This window comes from Capra hircus, chromosome 23, assembly GCF_001704415.2.
Source record: "Capra hircus breed San Clemente chromosome 23, ASM170441v1, whole genome shotgun sequence".
Classification (NCBI taxonomy): domain Eukaryota; kingdom Metazoa; phylum Chordata; class Mammalia; order Artiodactyla; family Bovidae; genus Capra; species Capra hircus.
In genome coordinates, this window is record NC_030830.1 from 38889786 (window position 1) to 38910440 (window position 20655).

Below are 20655 nucleotides of genomic sequence, written 5' to 3' on the forward strand. Positions count from 1 at the left end.
ATCTGCAAAGCCCTAATTCCTTTTAGTGGGAAATGGAGGACAGAATCTAAGCACAGCACACAGTTTGCCACTGGGTTGGTTACGGCCGTCACTTTTATGATTTTTCAATCTTCTGCAAAGAGCAAGTACCTTCATTCTCTTCCTCCCCTCCCTTTTTTGTGCCACTTGGAAGTTGCCCTTACAACTTACTCTTGTGGGTCTGTGGGTTTGTTTGGACTATTTTTTCTTTGTGTGTTTCATTTTGGATAGTTTCTATTGCTGTGCTTTTGAGTTTACTAATCTCATTCTGCAGTGCCTGATCTGCCATTTATCCCATCCACGGTATTTTTCATCTCTCACTTGCTGCTTTTCATCTCAGAAGTTCAATTTTGGTCTCTCTTTTTCTTCCAGTTTTATTATCACACACACTGTGATAAGTCTACTAAAGTTATATTATCATACCGAGATGTTAAAAGTTGACTATGTTCTCCACACTGTACATTTCACACCCATGACTCATTTATTTTGCAACTGGAAGTGTGTTCTTAATGGGTCTCACCTATTTCTTTCCTCCTCCAACCATCCTCCCTCTGGCAACCACCTGTTTGTTCTCTGTATCTATAACTCTGTTTTCTGGTGTTTGTTTATTTGTTTTTGTCTTTCATATCCCACATTATTAAGTGAAACTGTACAGTGTTTGTCTTTCTCTCTCTCATTTATTTCCTTAGAAGCATACCCTTTAGGTTCATCTGTTTCACAAATGGCAAGGTTTCATTGTTTTTATATTAATATGTATACACCACCTCTTCTCTGCATCTGTCTCTTTTTTAAAATTTTTTGTATCTCTTCAACATATGGAATACTGCTGTTTAATTTCCTTGTCCGCTAACGCTAGCAAGTGGGTCAGTTCTGGGTCAGTTCTAAATGATTGATAATTCTAATTTTCAGATACATTTTCTTGCATCTTTGTTGCCTGGTAGTCTTTCATTGAGACTTTGTGATTTTTACCTTGTTGTCTGTTGGATATTTTGTATTCCTTTAAATCTTGAGCTTTGTTCTACGATGCAGTTATTGCCAGGAAACAGTTTGATCCTTTTCAGATTTTACCTTTATGATTTGTTAGATGGCTAGGACTAATCATTGCTTCCACTGAGGCAAGGTTTTCCTAAATATTCTGCCAAATGCCCCATAACTATGATTTTTTCCAGGTTTTCTTTTTTTTTAATTGGACTTTCCTGGTGGCTTATATGGTAAAGAATCTGCCTGCAGTGTAGGAGACCTGGGTTCGACCCCTGGGTCAGGAGAAGGGAATGGCTACCCACTCCAGTTTCTTGCCTGGAAAATCCCATGAACAGAGGAGCCTCGTTGGCTGTGGTCCATGGGGTTTCAAAGCTGACAAGACTGAGTGACTGACTTTCTGTTCATAATTGATACACAGCATTGTACTAGCTTTTGGTGTACAGCATGATGATTTAAGAGATGGATGCATTGCAGAATGACTGCCATAGTAAGCTAACAGCCATCACCACGCAGTGACATGTCTTTCTCGAGTTGAGGACTCTCAACATCTCTCACATATACAGTATTATATTATTAAGTACAGTCACCATCCTGTACTTTACATACTCAGTACTTGCTCATCTTAGAACCAAAAGTTTGTACCTCTGAACACCATCACCCACTTGCCCCACCTCCCATCTTTGGCAACCACTAGTCTGTTTACTGTGTCTGAGTTTGTTGTCTTATTTTGGTTTTAGATTCCAAATATAAGTGAGATCATACAGTTGTCATATTTGGCATAACAACCTCAAGGTCCATCCATGTTGTCAGAAATGGCAGGGTTTCCATCTTATGGCTGAATAATATTCCATTGTCTATGTAGACCACATTTTCTTTATATTCATCCATCAGTGGACACTTAGGTTGCTTCTGTGTCTTGCTATTTGTTTTGCATTTCCCTGGTGGTTAGTGATGTCAAACTCTTTTTCATGTACCTGTTGGCCATTTGTATATCTTCTCCTGAAAAATGTGTTCAGATTCTTTGTTCTTGTTTTAATCAGACTGAGATCTTTTCCCCCTGTTGAGTCATATGAGTTTTTAAAATACTTTTTATTAACTCCTTGTCAGATCTTTGATTTTTAAGTATTTTTCCCATTCCATAGATGGCCTATTCATTTTCATTTTGTTTCCTTTTTTTCTGCAGAGGATTTTTAGTTTGAAATAGTTCTTGTTCATTTTTGCTTTTGTTGACTTTGTTTTTGGTGTCAGATCCAAAATATCATTGCCAAGACCAATGTCAAGGAGCTTACCACCTGTGTATTCTTTTAACAGTTTTATTGTTTCAGGTCTTATGTTCAGGTCTTTAATACATTTTGAGTTGATTTTGGGATATAGTATAAGATAACAGTTTAGTTTCATCCTTTTTCAGGTGGCTGTTCAGTTTTCCCAGCATGACTTATTGACGTTACTGTCCTCATTGTATATTCTTGGCTCCTTCATTGTAAGTTAATTGATCACATATGTGTGGATTTATTTCTCACCTATAACTGAAGTTTCCTAGTCTTCCTGGTTGGAGCCCTGTGGGGATGCTGGGCACTGTTCCCTCTAGCCCTTTCAGATGGTCCCCCCCAAGTGGTTTCCTCATATGCCTGTGCTGATTACCTCTCTGCTGAGTGTTTGAGGCGGGCTGCATTGCAGATCTTCAGGGCTCTCTTTCTCTACAGCCCTCTCCTCTCTAATGCCTTGTTCTGTGAACCATAGCTGCTGCCTTGATCTCCCAAGACTAGTTCCATCTGTTTAACTCAAGGGGCTTGCCTGGAAAGTCTCAAGGCAATAAGAAGACAGTAATCTGTCAGAGATCACTGTCTTCTTTGCCTCATATCCAAGGTCATTAAATCTGTTGTTTTATGTATTTTGCTTGATTTTGTTGTTGTAGCTTAAAGCTAGAGAGTAAACGCAGACCCTGTTGCTCTATCTTGACTAAAGAACTTCCTAGACATATGTTTAACTCTTAAGAAATTACCGACCAGTTTTCCCAAGCGGTTGTACCATTTTACACTTTTGTTAGTGTAGCATGGCAGCTCCAGTTGCTCCATATCCTCACCTACATTTAATCGTGTTTTTCACTCTGCTGGATCTTCTTTGCTACACAGGTGTTTCTGTAGCTGGTGGCAAGCAGGGCCTTCTCTTTGTTGCAGTGTCCAGGCTTCTCATTGCAGTGGCCTCTTACTGTGGAGAACAGGTTCTGGGGCATGCACGCTTCAGTAGTTGTGGTTCCCAGGCTGCAGAGTACAGGCTGAATAGTTGTGACGCTTGGGCTCAGTTGCTCCACAGCATGTGGGATCTTCCTCGACCAGGAACTGAGCTCATGTCTCCTGCATTGGCAGGCAGATTCTTTACCGCTGAGCCACCAGCGAACCCTAATCTTTTTAATTTAGTCATTCTGGTGAGTTTGAAATGATATCTCACTATAATTTTGATTGTATTTTCTAAGGTAGTCAATGGACACAAGTTTGGGTAAATTCTGGGAGTTGGTGATGGACAGGGAGGCCTGGCGTGCTGCGGTTCATGGGGTCGCAGAGTCAGACACGACTGAACAACTAAACTGAACTGAACATGTCCATTTTTAAATCTTTAATTGAGAACAGTTTCTTTCATGCATTCACCACCACCACCCCCTACTGACCTCAAAGAATCCAGGCCGGTTGTATTGTTCCTTAATTTGGTTTGCCTGATTGTTTGCTCATGATTAAGTTCATTAATCATTTTTGTCAGGTACACTACATTCTTTCTCATTGTATTATATCGGAGGGTACATGATGTGAATTTGTGCTTATCATTGGTGATAATATGTTTGATCACTTGGTTAAGGCAGTCTTCTGGATTTCCCTGTTTAAAAGTACCTTTTTCCTTTTATAATTAGTAAGTAGTCTATGGGGTGATAGTGTAACTCCGTGAGAATTCTTTCTCCCCAGCAGACTTTATCAATAGTTTTAGTATTCATTGATTCTTACCTTAAACAGTTCAGTTATTACTGTAGTGATTGTAAAATGGTAACTTTTATTTCTATCATACTTTATATATTTATTAATTGACTTTTTCTCTAAAGAAGACATTTTTCTGCCCCGAACACACCCTTATTTTAGTATCTTGTTTGGATTCATTTTGTTTTTAGTTTAAGCCAATTCATAACTTCACTCTGCAAAATGTTCTCAACTTAGGCCCATGGATTCTTCAAGCTGGTTTCTATTTTCTCTTGATGTGTTCCCTTACTGTTGGCACAGCAAGGTATTCCAGGTTGCCAAAGGCCCTGGATTTGGCCTTGTTAAGGAGTCCAGGTTTCCCTTTAGTGGAGAATCTTATTTAAAACAGAAGTCTGTTTTAAAACACTGGATCATTATTGCATACAAATGTCTTGACTTTCCAACTTATATAGAAACTTCTGTCGAAAATACAACATCTTCCTACTAAAATCCCCGCAGTGCCCTGGCCGTAGCACTGCAGGTCCGCAGAGTATTCCTGTCGTGAAGTGGGATTCTGGGAGCTCACACAGAGCACACGTGGCGGCAGCAGCGCCGAGGCCAGCTTTGCGCACTGCAGAGGGCGAAGCAAGTCAGCTTCTTGTTCTTTGAAAATGCTGACATTTACATTTTGTAGGTTGTTCTGGTATATTGTTTTCTGTAGCTAAAGCAGAATTTATTTTTCCTTGCTCTGATACTAGGAGAGTTGGAGTTGTTACCTGGACATTAGGGAAGAAGCTAATCAACACCTCAAGCCTAGTGCTTTCACTAGCTTTATGTACATATTTCACTCTTATTTTTATCACTGTTTAGATGCATAGTTTTATTGATAAACCAGCCCGCACCCCACCCCACCCCCCTGCCGAGTTTTCCATATTTTGGGTGACAAAACATTAATTAACCTTTGAAATTTCAGAATATTGACAGCTAGATTTTTTTTCAGGTAAACCACTGTAACTTTTAATGCTGAAAGAATACAATAATAATTTCCTTGGGGTGGAACACAGCTTGTCGTGCCCTTTTCTTCTGTCTCCCTTTTCCTCCTTAACAAACTCCTAGATATCTGCATGGTATTTGAAGTTCTGGGGCATCATCTACTCAAGTGGATCATCAAGTCCAATTATCAAGGGCTTCCTCTGCCTTGTGTCAAAAAAATTATTCAGCAAGTATGTGTCCTACTATTTTCTATTTTTTCAAGGTTGTACACCATTTATAGTTATTACAAAATATTTGCTATATTCCCTGTGTTGTACAATATATTGTACTTGTGGCTTATTTATTTTATACATAATAGTTTGCATGTGGTAATTTTTTTAGTTTCTTAAAGTGTCTGGAGTTTCCTATTTCCAATAGAATTTTTACTTCTAAAACTTAAGTTTTTTAAATTGCTGAAATTGTTTATTCAGCCTCTAGGGTTTATTGTGTTTGTTTTTAAATGTTTTATGCACGACCATTTCCCCCAGGTTCATCTTCTGTATTAATTGTTAGATGGGGAGCTGTGTTTAATGCCTGATTTTAGAATTTTGGACTCTTATCTAGAAGTTCTGGTTGCAAAAATGGTTTATATATTGATAAAGAATACTTTGTCAAATTACTTCCAGCTCTTTATATAACATTATTCATGAGCATTTTCTCATATTATAAACAGCTTTCAATATACAGTAAAGGAGTTTTTATCATCAGGAAAGTAGTAATATTTCAATGGCAAACAGTTTGTTTATCTAATGTGTTTTGTTGGACAGAGCGCCAAACTGAGAAGCACAAGACTTCAGTTCTTCAATAAGGAAATTAAAATTTAAACATACCTAAATCTTTCATTGTCACCTACATTTCAGTAGTTAAAGGACATGTCAACCATTTATTCTCAGTCTCTATACTGTACTTAAAGAATATCTTCAAATAGAATTAACTCTGTAAAGCTTGAATGACCATTTCATTGCAAATAAACTCTTTCCTTTGTTTATAGTTTAAAATTAATCTCTCTGGGAAAGTTCTTTTTAAAAAAAGAAAAAGCTTTCTTCTCTGTAGGAAACTACCATATCATTTTTATGTCTTTATTTTTCCCAGCATTGTACTATAGCTTTTTCCTTCTCCAGGAAGGCTTGTATTCCGTGTTTGCAAGTCTGCTGCTCTATTCCCATTCAGGTGTTACAGGGTCTGGATTACTTGCACACCAAGTGCCGTATCATCCACACTGACATTAAACCAGAAAACATCCTGTTGTCAGTGAATGAACAATACATCCGGAGGCTGGCTGCAGAAGCAACAGAATGGCAGCGCTCTGGAGCTCCTCCACCTTCCGGATCTGCAGGTATATTTTCTTTGGGGACTTGGTTTTCATTAGAAGTTAAAAGTTCCTGTTTTTATTCTATTACCTGGCAGTTAAGTAAAGCACCACTAATTCACTTAATAGTAAGGTACAGTAAGTACTTATGTAAGAAATAATTCCAGACTTCGAAAGACTTTTTTATACTGAGTATTATTTCCATAGGGGAAGAATACTATGCCTTTTAGGTTCAAATATGTTGTGTATTATAAAACTGATTCATGTTAAAATGTTTTCTCTTGTGATTTGATGGTCTTTTTTTTTTGGTGTTCATATATGCTGACGTGTGTGAATCAGTGATTCTTGTGCAGTGGCATGATAGCATTGCTGTTAAAAGTATGGGTTTGAGCACTGGAGTGGACGTACCTGTTTTGAATCCTTGGGCAAGGGATTTGACTGCATTTTTCCTCATGCATAACTTACTGGGATTAAATTTCACATGAAGCAATTAGTAGTATGCCACACAGTATTATGTGTGAAATAAATGGTGGCTACTATGATTACGATTGATTTTTTTTTTCTGTTTGTGGTATAGATTTTAATTTTAATAATTTAATTATATTTGAGGAACTCTCTTGATCCTCAAGGTAAAGTATCAATTGTCCATACACATCCCTTAAAAAAAAGAATACCTCCACAGGGGCAAGGGGCAGCTGTTCAGTGGGCATAGAGTTTTCATTTTTACAGAATGAAAAAGTTGTAGAAATGTTCTGCAACTATGTGAAATGAACACTGCTGAACTGTATACATTACAGTGGTTAAAAGGGAAATTTTATGAGTTTCAGTTCAGTTCAGTCGCTCAGTTGTGTCCAACTCTTTGTGACCCCATGAATCACAGCACACCAAGCCTCCCTTTCCATCACCAACGCCCGGAGTTTACTCAAACTAATGTCCATCAAGTCGGTGATGCCATCCAGCCATCTCATCCTCTGTCGTCCCCTTCTACTCCTGCCCCCAATCCCTCCCAGCATCAGGGTCTTTTCAAATGAGTCACCTCTTCGCATGAGTTTCAGCTTCAGCATCAGTCCCTCCAATGAACACCCAGGACTGATCTCCTTCAGAATGGACTGGTTGGATCTCCTTGCAATCCAAGGAACTCTCAAGAGGCTTCTCCAACACCACAGTTCAAATGCATCAATTCTTTGGCTCTCAGCTTTCTTCACAGTCAACTCTCACATGCATACATGACCACAGGAAAAACCATAGCCTTGACTAGATGGACCTTTGTTGGCAAAGTAATGTCTCTGCTTTTGAATATGCTATCTAGGTTGGTCATAACTTTTCTTCCAAGGAGTAAGCATCTTTTAATTTCATGGCTGCAATCACCATCTGCAGTGATTTGGGAGCCCCAAAAAATAAAGTCTGACACTGTTTCCATTGTTTCCCCATCTATTTCCCATGAAGTGATGGGACCAGATGCCATGATCTTTGTTTTCTGAATGTTGAGCTTTAAGCCAACTTTTTCACTCTCCTCTTTCACTTTCATCAAGAGGCTTTTGAGTTCCTCTTCACTTTCTGCCATAAGGGTGGTATCATCTGCATATCTGAGATTATTGATATTTCTCCTGGCCATCTTGATTCCAGTTTGTGCTTCTTCCAGCCCAGCATTTCTCATGATGTACTCTGCATAGAAGTTAAATAAGCAGGGTGACAATATACAGCCTTGACGTACTCCTTTTCCTATTTGGAACCAGTCTGTTGTTCCATGTCCAGTTCTAACTGTTGCTTCCTGACCTGCATACAGGTTTCTCAGGAGGCAGGCCAGGTGGTCTGGTATTCCCATCTCTTTCAGAATTTTCTACAGTTTATTGTGATCCACACAGTCAAAGGCTTTGGCATAGTCAATAAAGCAGAAATGGATGTTTTTCTGGAACTCTCTTGCTTTTTCCATGATCCAGCAGATGTTGGCAATTTGATCTCTGGTTCCTCTGCCTTTTCTAAAACCAGCTTGAACATCTGTAAGTTTGTGGTTCACGTATTGCTGAAGCCTGGCTTGGAGAATTTTGACCATTACTTTACTAGTGTATGAGATGAGTGCAATTGTGCAGTAGTATGAGCATTCTTTGGCATTGCCTTTCTTTGGGATTGGAATGAAAACTGACCTTTTCCAATCCTGTGGCCACTGCTGAGTTTTCCAAATTTATGAGTTTATTTTACCACAATTTAAAAAACATTATTTTTTTAAGGAAGACTGAAGAGTCTACCTTCCAGCTAAACTAAACTAATATCTATAACATACTATGTAATAAATTACTGTAACTGTTGATACCACTTTCCTTTTAAAACTGACAAGTGCCAAGAGGAACTAGTCTTAGGTAAGAGATGAGATGGTTGTTGGCTATCATTTTCCATTCTAAGCACTACATGGGAATGGGATTTTAGCAACATTAATAGTGTGAATTGGGCTACCCTGTGGATCAGTGGTGAAGAATCCGCTTGCCAGTGAAGGAGAGGCGGGTTCAATCTCTGGGTTGGGAAGATCCACTGGAGAAGGAAATGGCAACCCACTCCAATATTCTTGCCTGGGAAATCCCATGCCTGGTGGGCTGCAGTCCATGGGGTCACAAAAGAGTCAAACACGACAGCAACTAAACAATAGTATAAATCAGAAACGGGAACTTGGTTCTTTGCATATACTGATGCTATCTGGAGAAGAGTTTATTTAAATTTATTTTAAATGTGTCAGCTTTTCTGTGCATTGTTCTTTAAATGTTATTTTTTTAATGTTGTTTCTAACAGTTGCTCTACAAACTATACAAAAAAGACTTCACTCTGGTAGGGTGTCTTAGTTTATATTGCCTGCTGAATGCCAAGATTCTGACTTAGTTTTCTTTTCTTTTCAGTCAGTACTGCACCACAACCTAAACCAGTAAGTATAAGGTGTTTCTACATTTAATTCTGATCTACGGGCAATGGGCAGGGGTTCTTCTGTTATGGATCAGTTTATTTAGAGTTTGGAAAACAAAGAAAAAGTGTTCCTGTGCTTCTGTAATTTTCTCCAGTAAATTCCTATGTATCTTCAGCAAGTTTGTACTGGTGAGGCCTCCATAAATTTGAGCGTGTATGAGAGTGAACCAGCCCCACAGACTGTTCTGAGGACAGAGATTTGTTGTGTATTTTGTTTTAATTTGGTTTCATAAGAGTATCTGCAATTTTTTAGTTAATGAAAAACTTAAGTGTTGTGTTAGGGAAATAGTGGAATTTAATCAGGAAGTAATTAAAATGAATAGTTATCTCCAACTAGGGGTAATGGATTAGCCACCTGAAGGCTTTATCTGTTTGTAATCTCCGCCCAGGCTGACAAAATGTCAAAGAATAAGAAGAAGAAATTGAAGAAGAAGCAGAAGCGCCAGGCAGAATTACTAGAGAAGCGAATGCAGGAGATTGAGGAAATGGAGAAAGAGTCGGGCCCCGGGCAGAAAAGGCCAGACCAGCAAGAAGAATCAGAGAGGCCTGGTGAAAGACCCTTGAAAGAGAACCCACCTAATAAAATGACCCAAGAGAAACTTGGTATAAATAGAGCATCACAAATTACTTTATAGCAAACTTTAATTTATCATTGTTATATCATGTAGTGGTTTCATGCGTACACAGCATCTCTGGGGGTGTCCTTACACAGTAAGAATACAGAACTTGTCATAAATGATAGGGAGGTAATATTCAGATGTAATTTCTAAGTTTTCTCAGGAAATGCAACATAGACCTTTTTTAGCAGTTGGGTAAGAATTAGAAGATCTTTGTCCTTCCATGAATAGGCTTTCGATATGCAGTCATGTTTTTATGTCACTCTGTATAAGTTCTGGAAAATGTTTTAATCTTATGGAGAGATTTTTTTTTTTTCTCTTTCATGCATATGCATACATGTACATCCTTTTTGTCTGTTTGTTCCTTAGAAGAGTCAAGTACCATTCACCAGGATCAGACACTTACAGGACGTGGTATAGAGGGTGGTGCAGCAGAAATTAATTGCAATGGCGTAATCGAAATCATTAATTATACTGAGAACAGTAATAAAGAAACATTGAGGCTTAAAGAGGATCTACGTAATGCTAATGACTGTGATATCCAAAATTTGAAGCAGGAACCTAGTTTACTAAGTTCCCAAAATGGAGACAGCAGCACATCTCAAGAAACAGACTCTTGTACACCTGTAACCTCTGAGGTGTCCGATACCATGATGTGCCAGTCTTCATCAAATGTAGACCAGTCATTCAGTGAACAGGACATCAGCCAACTTCAAGAAAGCATTCGGGCAGAGATACCCTGTGAAGATGAACAAGAGCAAGAACATAATGGACCACTAGACAACAAAGGTAGTTTCCCATTACTCCTTCCCTCTATAAGATATTCATGAATTTCTGATATGTCAGACAAAGACAAATAATGTATGTTACCACTTCTATGTGGAACCCAAAAAATAAATGAATTAGCAAAACAGAAATTGACTTACAGGTATAGATACAAATGAGAAGAGAGAGAAGGGGAAGGAAAGATGGAGGTGGGGACTGAGAAGAACAAGCTACTATGTATAATAAAATAGACAGGCTAAGCGATATATTTTACAATCCAGGGAAATACAGTATTATTTGTGGTTACTTTAAATGGAGTATAATCTATAAAAATGCTGAGTTGCTATGTTGTATACTGAAACTAATATGTTGTAAATCAACTATACAATTTTTTTAAATTACCACATAGAAAAAAATCATGAGTTTCTAAAATAAAAGTATTCCTTTGTTGTCATAAATACAGCTTTACAGCAGGTGTCTGAGTTACCTTCAGTGTAGATGTGCAGTTCAGTTTGATCTTTATTGGTCATATAGTGAGCACACAGCATTTTTACTTATATTTTTCGCTTTGAAGGCAGAGGTTTTATTTCTGGAAACTTGAGGTGTTGCTTTTACTTGTTTTCAGCCTTAGAAAATGTATTAATAGGTGGCCAGTTTGGGGCCTGGGTGTATTACCTCAGAGTTTTATTAACCTTTGGATATTTCTCTGTTCATTGAACAGTCTTATTGATGATACTGTTGTCTATAGGAAAATCCACTGCTGGAAATTTTCTTGTTAACCCCCTTGAGCCAAAAAATGCAGAAAAGCTCCAAGTGAAGATCGCTGATCTTGGAAATGCCTGTTGGGTGGTAAGTTAAGCTTGTCTCAGTGTTTTGAAGGACTGGGGATACATAAGAATTTGGACTTTGTCGTGCGAAAGAAGAAAACACCTGCAGTTCTCCACCTAGATTGCCAGTGACCATTTTAACTTTCTCTTAACCTTTGCATGAGTAGAGAGAATGGTATGCTGGAACAGTCCCCTCTTGCCCCTACACCAGGTACCTGTCACTGACATTCAGTGATAGCCACTCTTGGCCAGTTTTATCTGTATCCTCTTTGACTTTCATAGTCTAAATGCCCACGTTCAGACTTTCCCTTCTGTTTTTTAAATCAGCATCTAACCAACTTATTAATTGTAACCTTTTAATTCATTTAATATATTTTGGACACTTTTTGTCAACCACAGATTTGTATCAAATTCAGTTTTGTGTGATACTTGCTAATATACTACAACCTTCACATATTCTTGACAGTTCTTTGTGATGAACAGTCTTTGCTCATGAGTCTTCTGTAGTTGACCTAGAACATGCCCTAGACATGAAATTACTAAGTCAGAAGTTGAGTGTTTTTTTTAAAAGGGGGGTTTTGATACATAGTATCTTATTAATACTGTTGTTTACCAAGGTAGTGCTTTTGTGTTATTTTTAATGAATATCTTTTTAAAAATCTACAAAGATTTGCACATAAACAGTACTATTCAGAGAGCCATATGCTTTATAAACAGGGATACTGGAGACTATTGAGGTGAAATTCATTTTAATAGATCCTGTTTATTTTTATATTTCAAATTCTCTATTCCACATGACATCCTATATCTAATGGTTCATAACCAAGTAGGATCTCAGTTTCAGTACTGATTCCGGAATATTGTGGTAACATTTTAACATGAAGTAAAAGTACGTAGCACTAATTGATAGGAATATGGAAAAGCTTTCTAGGTAATTGGGATTATTTCACCAGGCCACCATATTTTTACCTGCGTGACTACAGTGCCTCCTCACTTCTCTTCATTGTCCTTGCCTCTTACTGACTGTTCTCAACACAACTATCAGAGTGATCCTTTTAAATGCATGTCAGATATTCTCAAAACTTTGTGGTGGCTTCCTTTAGAATGAGTAGAAAGTCCTTACTGTGGCCCACATACCACCACACCAAGCAAAAGACTTAGTTCCTGTTCAGATGGCATCTTACCAGGGGGATCTTTGCCTGAACACCTACCTGACACAAACCACTACTCTTTACACCCATGCATCTTTTATATTCACTCACATATTTCCTTTATTTTCCTCTCGCCCTCTCCCCTAAGTTTTCTTTCTCCACGGCACCTAACCCAATCTGATTCTATATATTTGTTTAATATCCCTTTCGCTATCATGTATGTCCCATCACAGCAGAGATTTTTTTTCATTCATTGCTGTATCTATAGTGCTTAGAATAGTACCTGGTACATAGGGGGTGCTTATTAAGTATTTAAAACAATTATAGAGGAAAACATTGACTCTGTAACAAAAATCACGTGGTATAAACTTTAAATGTGTGTCAGTTTTCTGCTCTCGTCATTTCAAGCTCCTTTGCCTTTGTGTTTGTAACACCTTCCGTCATGCCTGCCTTGTGCATTTGGCATACTCTGTCTTGCTTGGGTACAGTCTTTCCTGTCATTTTTCTACAACAGAATTAATGTCTTTTTTCTTTAGTTGTCGCATACATTTCTGTTTTTAATGAGTCTCTATGCTAAAATGACTTTACCTTCTTTTCATGTGTTCACTCATTAGGCAAACGTGTGGGCACAGACTTGACCTGGGCACTAGGACGGCGGTGACTAGACAAGGCGCCTGTCCTGCCAGATCCTGGTCTGAGCTCACATCTTGTTGGTCTCTTAAGCACAGCAGCATCTGGCATTCTGTAATGGAATTTTATATTATTTTCAAAGAGTTTGGTTGTTTAACATATTATACTTTTGCTCATCACTTATGCACATACATAAATAGCTTAGGGTCACTTACATAGATTTTAGTTCAAAAATCTATGCCCTTCCTTTGCCAGTTTTTCACTCCCCCACGTAATGGTATTTACCTTCATTATTGTTAATAAATAACTTAGGTATATTGCTTCCAATTCTTTTCAGTTTTAGCTGTTTCTTCCTTTCCAATAGGACTTATCTGCCTTTACACCTATTCCCTATCTTGTCAATTTAATATGACTTTGGGCTAAATAATTTCATGTTTATATTATTAAGACTCTAATGCTATCTTCAGCTGAACTAAGTATATATTGTGTTATGATTCCTTTTCCCTTTTTGCCTAAGACTCTTGTTTCATTTAGTCGTTTTTTGTTGTTGTTGTTGTTTTTAACTTTTTATCATTTGATTGCACCCCATACTTTGACCCATTGCTTTGAATAGATACACTTTAATACACATGGATACCTTGGGTGTTGGTCAACTTTTTCTTCCTAAAGCGCTCTGTCCTGGAACTTGTTGTCTGTGTTCATCTCTTTGGCTGCCCTGTGGGCCTGCTGCCTCACTGCCATTTGAGATTTCCTTTCATAGTCATCCTCGAGATTATTGTTAATTCTCTCTCTCTATCCATTTGTGTCTCTCTGATCTTCTTTCTTGGTTTACTCCTTCATGGTTTTTGTTTGAAATATATACAACTTCTAGTGGCTTCCTAAAGGAGTGAGCATCCTTGCACATCTAATGTCTTTATTCTGGTTTTACTGCATGTAAAATTCTAGGATGAAAATCATTTTCCCTCAGAATGTTTGTCATTGCTTCATGTTTTTCTAGTTTCCTGTCATTGCTGCTAAAAGACTAGAGTCATTCTGATTTTTGGACCTTTGTGTGAAATCTTTTCCACTGAGGAAGTCTGTGGGATCATTTAACAGCCATGTGCCTCATGACATCTATTTTCATCCATTAGCTAAGAACCCAGAGTGCACTGTCAGTATTGAAACGCTGGTTCTTTGGTTTTGTTTCTTGATTTTTTTTTCTTTAATTCTCTTCTTTTCTAGCTCTGGTACCTCATTATTCAAATGTTAGATTTTATTCAGGTTCTCTAATTTTCTTACATATCTCTTCTATTTTCTAACACTTCCTTTTCCAGGAGATTTCTCAGCTTGTGCTTTTAAGCTTTATATTTTATTTCTCTTATTATATTCTTACTTTCTAAGAGTTCCTTGGTTCCATGATTATCTCTGAGAGGATATTATTTTTCCATTTTCTTCTTTATGTGGTGTCTTCCTTGCCTTCTTTGTTTAGGGTCATTAAACAAAAGACTGACTGACTATTTGAATGGAGTGCCAGAAAGCTGTTTAGAAGCTTTGCGCCTGGTGGATCTTGTTGAATTATTCACTGTAAAATGATCTGTGTGAGCTGTTTCATTTCATCCTCAGATGTCAAGGTCTTAGATTGGTCATATTTCCCACAGAAAACTTAAGTCTTCCTCAAATCTCTTAACCAGAAAGTAAATGCCTGACTGCTAGGGTTTTGAAAACTGAGTTAAGCTAGAAAACTGGGGGTTCAGCATACAATTACATATAGTCACTTAATTGCCCTGTATTCAGAATAGTACTCTCCCGTCAACCATCCCTAGCATCCTCCAGGAACTGTTCTACCTGCTTCAGACAAAACCTCTGTGTCGGGTCAGGGAAGGGCTGTTACACTGCATCATGCCCGTGTTCTGAGCTCTGTTTCTTTAAAAGGTGTTCTAAAGCAATGTTCATTTGTTCAATCCCACTTACCCACCTACTTCCAGAAATAACCTGATACCTCTAAATCCTTATCCTTGGGAGGGGGAATACTGTGATATTTATCACCGTGCTTCTCAGCTTTCACTAGTGGCTTATTATTCAGCTTCCTTGGATCCATTAAGACATTTAACAACGATCACGCTTTCCAGCTCCTAAATTGTATTGCTGTGACTTCTTTGCCATTCTCTGTCTTTGTCAGTTTATTCTTTCTTTATTTTTTAAAATATATTTATTTATTTGAATGTGCCAAGTCTTAGTTGCAGCATGTGGGATCTAGTTCCCTGACCAGGCCCCCTGCATTGGGAGCACATGTCTTAACTACAACCTACAGGGAAGTCCCTGTCAGTTTATTCTTTTAAAATTTAACACTGGATTCTCTACAGAAGTGGAGTTTCAGGAATAAGTGGATGTGTGTGTTTCCAGTTCAACTTCTTTTGATGATTCTTGGCCTCATTTATCATTTAGAGTCTTCGTAAGGCAGTAGTAAGGCACCATGCGTAAAGACAGCTCCCTTGAAAACAGCATGTCCATTTTTCTAAGTGTATCACCTGTAGCACATTTCCACTTCAAACTCAGTATCTGAACCCATTGTTTTCCTGTGAAACCACTTCTCTCTCTAAGTCTTTCCACCCGTTTTTGTTGACAGCCTCTACCACAGGAGTTCCTTTTGACTCTTCTTCCTGTCTCCTGCTTCTAACCATTGAATTTTTAAATTGTGCTTATTCTTCCTGTGAATGTCCTTGGTTCTAACTCTTCTCTCTCCTGTTTTCACAGTCATTGTTCAGATGTTCATTACTAAGCCTAAATCTGGCCATAAACCAGAAGAAAATTACCGGAATGGTGTTCTCAGAGGTCCTGTCAGTATTCTTACAGGACGCTCTCCTGTTTCCTAACATGCAGTGGTCTTTTGTCACCAGATGAAATCTGAACTCTTCAACCTAGCAGTTAGCAGTGTTTGGCTTTTGCACATGTCTTTCCATGCCTTTGTGATGTCCCCTCGACCTGAAGTACTTCTGGTCAAACTTGTTCCCTTTGGAGCTCCTCTCAGTGATGGTTTTCTGCCTGAAGCTTACTCTGCCTAAACTCCGCTGTTCACAAATCGCTGTTTTCTTTATTATTAGATGCTTTCCCTTTTCGCCCATACATGTCTTAGAGAAACTGGTTGTTTTGATGCTTGCATCTCCATATGGTTAACATGGTCCCCAAGATAAATGTTTTGTATTTTTGGAGTGGTGAGGTAGCAAAAGGAGACTGAAGGCAAGAAGTCTTTTTATGGGTGGTGTTTGTAAGGTTCTTAAAACTTGAAACCTACATCTTTTATTTTCTCATAATGAGAACACAGCAAGGAAAAGTTTGAATGGAACCTAAATTGGTAACATTTATATGTTGAAATGCAAATTATTTTAGACAAACAAACAACTTAACTTTTGTTTGGGATAATAGTTTTCCATTTCTTACAAAACAATTTGTTATTGCCTAACCTGTGTATCTATATATAAGTTCAGGCTCATGTTTGCAGAAATAATTTGGAGCAGATGGCATGTAAAGAAAAGTGCTATTTAAAGCCAATAGCATAAAAATGATACTTAAGAAATGAGCTAGATGAGAACTTTTCGTTTAGGAAAAACTTTGGTGAATTTATCTTAATCTCCGTCATTAAGCAATTATGACTTGTTACTTCTTAGAATAAATGAATTTTAAAATACTGTTTCCTTCATTTACTCAGCATAAACATTTCACCGAAGATATTCAAACAAGGCAGTATCGCTCCTTGGAAGTTTTGATAGGCTCTGGCTATAATACCCCTGCTGACATTTGGAGCACAGCGTGCATGGTAATGTTTTTCCTGTCGACTTTAACTTGTTATGTGGTAATTTGCTAATTTCAGTAGACCAGCAAATTTTAAAAATAGGAAAGGAATGTTTTTCTGACGATGCTAAAGCTGAAACTCCAGTACTTTGGCCACCTCATGCAAAGAGTTGACTCATTGGAAAAGACTTTGATGCTGGGAGGGATTGAGGGCGGGAGGAGAAGGGGACGACAGAGGATGGGATGGCTGGATGGGATCACTGACTTGATGGACGTGAGTCTGAGTGAACTCCAGGAGTTGGTGATGGACAGGGAGGCCTGGCGTGCTGCGATTCATGGGGTCGCAAAGAGTCAAGACGACTGAGCGACTGAACTGAACTGAACTGGCACTCTAAATCCCATGTCTGGAGATGTCTGAATTCAAAACCTTAGGTATAAACATCTGGCATTCCATTCGGTTCCTGCCCAATTCCTATTAGGTGAAGGAACCAAATGTTTCTTATTACAGATGGGGGCTGGGGGTAGGCATTAAAAACAACTGCTCAGAAGTGGTATTGCTTTTGCAAGTTACAGGTACCCCTTTCCCTTTCAGCTCTAATCAGATAGGAAAAACCCTCGAAATTGATGCATTTTATACAGTTCTATATATTCAGCAGTTCTTCAGACATCTTTGCACCTCACAAGATGACTGAAGCTCAGTTATCCATGGATTCTTAAGTTGCTGCTTTCTCCTTGTCAAGCAACTACTCAAGTGATCAGATGTAGTTGCTATTAAATGACTTCCCACAAATAGCCTCATGTTGCTGCTAAGTCGCTTCAGTCGTGTCTGACTCTGTGCGACCCCAGAGACAGCAGCCCACCAGGCTCGGCCGTCCCTGGGATTCTCCAGGCAAGAACACTGGAGTGGGTTGCCATTTCCTTCTTCAATGCATGAAAGTGAAAAGTGAAAGTGAAATCGCTCAGTCATGTCTGACTCTTCGCGACCCCATGGACTGCATGCAGCCTACCAGGCTCCTCCGTCCATGGGATTTTCCAGGCAAGAATACTGGAGTGGGGTGCCATTGCCTTCTCCGAGCCTCATGTTGGAACATATGAAATTGTTTCCTGAAATGGAGGTACTCTTTGATTTGTAGTTGTGTGTTTTACTTTTTTCTCTCCTACTTGTAAGTACCGTACTGGCAGGAGCCATGTCTGTTATTATGTATAGCTAAATGTCTGGTTCAGGGCCTGAGCCCTTTTGAGGGGGTGCTTACAGTGCATTTCTAATGCTCACTACCCAGAGTCATCACAGACTTCACAGATTAAAGGCATAGTTTTCCACAAGACTGTTCTCGCTTCAGACACCAGCTGCAAGCTCTGGGGTCCACAGGCACCTACACTCCTGACCATCTGGCTACAAATTGGGGATTTCCACTATCCTTTCAGATTCAGTAATTTGCTAGAATCATTCACAGAACTCAAGAAAGTGCTAAAATATTACAGTTCTGATATAAAGGATATAAATCAGGACCACCCAAATGAAAACATGCATATATTGAGGCCTGAGAGGGTACTAGAGATGAAGAAACTTCTGTGTTCTTAGCGTACTTGACTTTCCTGACAAATCAATGTGTATCACCAACCAGGGAAGTTCACCCAAGCTTTGAGTGCCCAGAGTTTTCATTGAGATTTCATTACAGTCTCTAGCCTCCTTATCCTTCCAGGAGATTAGGAGGTCAGTTATGACAACACTCAGTTCAACACCTCAACCTTCTGATTGTACAGTTGGTCTTACCCACTCTGGGGGCATGTCCATCCCCCCTCTTGAAACTGTGTCTAGGGGCTCACTATGAGTCACCTCATTAGTATAAACTGAAGTGTGGTCCTAAGGGGCCCACCATGAATAAGAGTCACTTTTATGACTTGGAAATCCCAAGAGTTTAGAGGCGCCCTCCCAGGAAACAAGAACAAGATCAAACAAATTCATTAGTATACAGTAATAATTAATATTTGTGGGCCATCAAATGACTGAACTAAACCAGAAACGTATTAAACTATAATTTCAGCTGCTATTTTGTTTTGACACATCAGTGGTCTTTTAAGCAGGGGGGCTACCTGAAATGAAGATGGTTTGGTATTGTGTGCACAAGATGAAAAACATTGGGGAAAAAACTTCTTGCCATACTTTAAAGCTTTGTATTGGGGGATTTGATTTGGTAGAGGAAATAACTGATAGAGATGCCCCCATACAAATTATAGCTAGTTTGTAGGTGGCCTTTGATTTACTATAATGTGGTTTTTAATAGTTTAGTTGAGGGCAGTAAGTCCTGCTTGCTGATTAAAATGGTACAATGTCAGGCTTAAGAAGTAAGGCAAAAAAGATGAAAGGAGGGGTTGGTTAACCTAGGCCCCTCTTTGGACCAGCTCACATACAGGAATTTTGTTGACTAAGGAAGGGAAAGCACTTAACTGACTTGAGACAGTACCATGAAAACTTGAGCCCCATTTATTACCGCAAATTTCTCTCATTTGCTAATAGACGTAGAAATATTGCTTTAAATATCACCATACTCAGAGAATAAAAATAAATCTTGGAATATCAGAAGTGTCCTGGAGACATGGATCCTCCTTCATCCAGTGCAATTAATTGATGGAAAGATTGGGACCCTTTCTGAGAAGTAAAAAGGCAAGTTGTGAGATTGCCTACCACTTTAGTGATTGGTACTACAAAGTTAGAAACAGTTGTAAGAAGGGAATGTTCTGTGAAGAGCATTAAGAATGAATAAAGAATAGATACTGTCTCCATAGTTTTATCTTTCCCAGAATATCATATAGTTGAAATCATACAACATGATTCGTTAGCTTTTTTTTTACTTTGTAATACTCATTTATGGTTCCTCCGTGTCTTTTCATGACTTGATAGTTCATTGCTTTTTCGCACTGAATAATATTCCATTATCCGGAGGTACCAGCACACTGGATTTAGTAACTGGTTTTGCCTGTGTCTGTTAGCATGACCCCGACGGGCACAGAATAGGCCCTTTGGTCAGTGTGAGACAAGGACAGGAGTGGAGGCACCAGAGCCCTGGATTCTGGGATGGGCTTGGCCTTTCCCTTCTGGTCAGTTTTCTCATCTGTTCAGCTAGGTGTTTTGTAATCAAGTTTCTAGGGGTTTTTAGTTCTGTTGTGATCTTTTGGTTTGGGTTGGGTTTTTTGTACTGTTAATTATAAAACTGTAACTAATAAGCAACTACTTTATGTTCCAAAAATAAAGTTCTTTTAGAGAACTTTAAGTATCTAGGTGGAAAGATTTAGTTTTTTTTATCTGTTCTTGTTTTGCCATACCACATGGCATGTGGAAGGAACTTTAGTTCCCCAACCAGGAATTGAACCTATGCCTCCTGCATTGGAAGAGTGGAGACTTAACCACTGGACTTCCAGGAAAGTGCCTAGAGTATTTTAAATTTTTAGAAAACCATCTTCTTTTTTAACTTGTAATAATTTCACTGAGTCCCAACATGAGATGGAAAGATTAAAGTACTGGTTTTAGGAGAGATTGACAAATTTTGATGAAGAGGCAGCCGTTTGTTTCCGTTCTGCTTTGAGGGTGTAACAAGTATTTGCTTTATCAGTGTAGTTCAGTAACGAACTGCTAGCATGTAAAACAAGCTGTGCTGAGCAAGAAGC

General features: G+C 38.6%; 1 protein-coding gene across 1 annotated transcript in view; it reads left to right on the forward strand.

Annotated features, from left to right (window-relative positions):
* The window catches only part of SRPK1 (SRSF protein kinase 1), a 68544-nt gene that overhangs the window by 39307 nt on the left and 8582 nt on the right, over window positions 1-20655 (forward strand). Inside the window, 7 exon segments of the mRNA XM_005696261.3 lie at window positions 5058-5164; window positions 6144-6309; window positions 9168-9193; window positions 9621-9834; window positions 10218-10637; window positions 11362-11462; window positions 16907-17014. Coding sequence (XP_005696318.3) covers window positions 5058-5164; window positions 6144-6309; window positions 9168-9193; window positions 9621-9834; window positions 10218-10637; window positions 11362-11462; window positions 16907-17014 — 1142 coding nt within the window.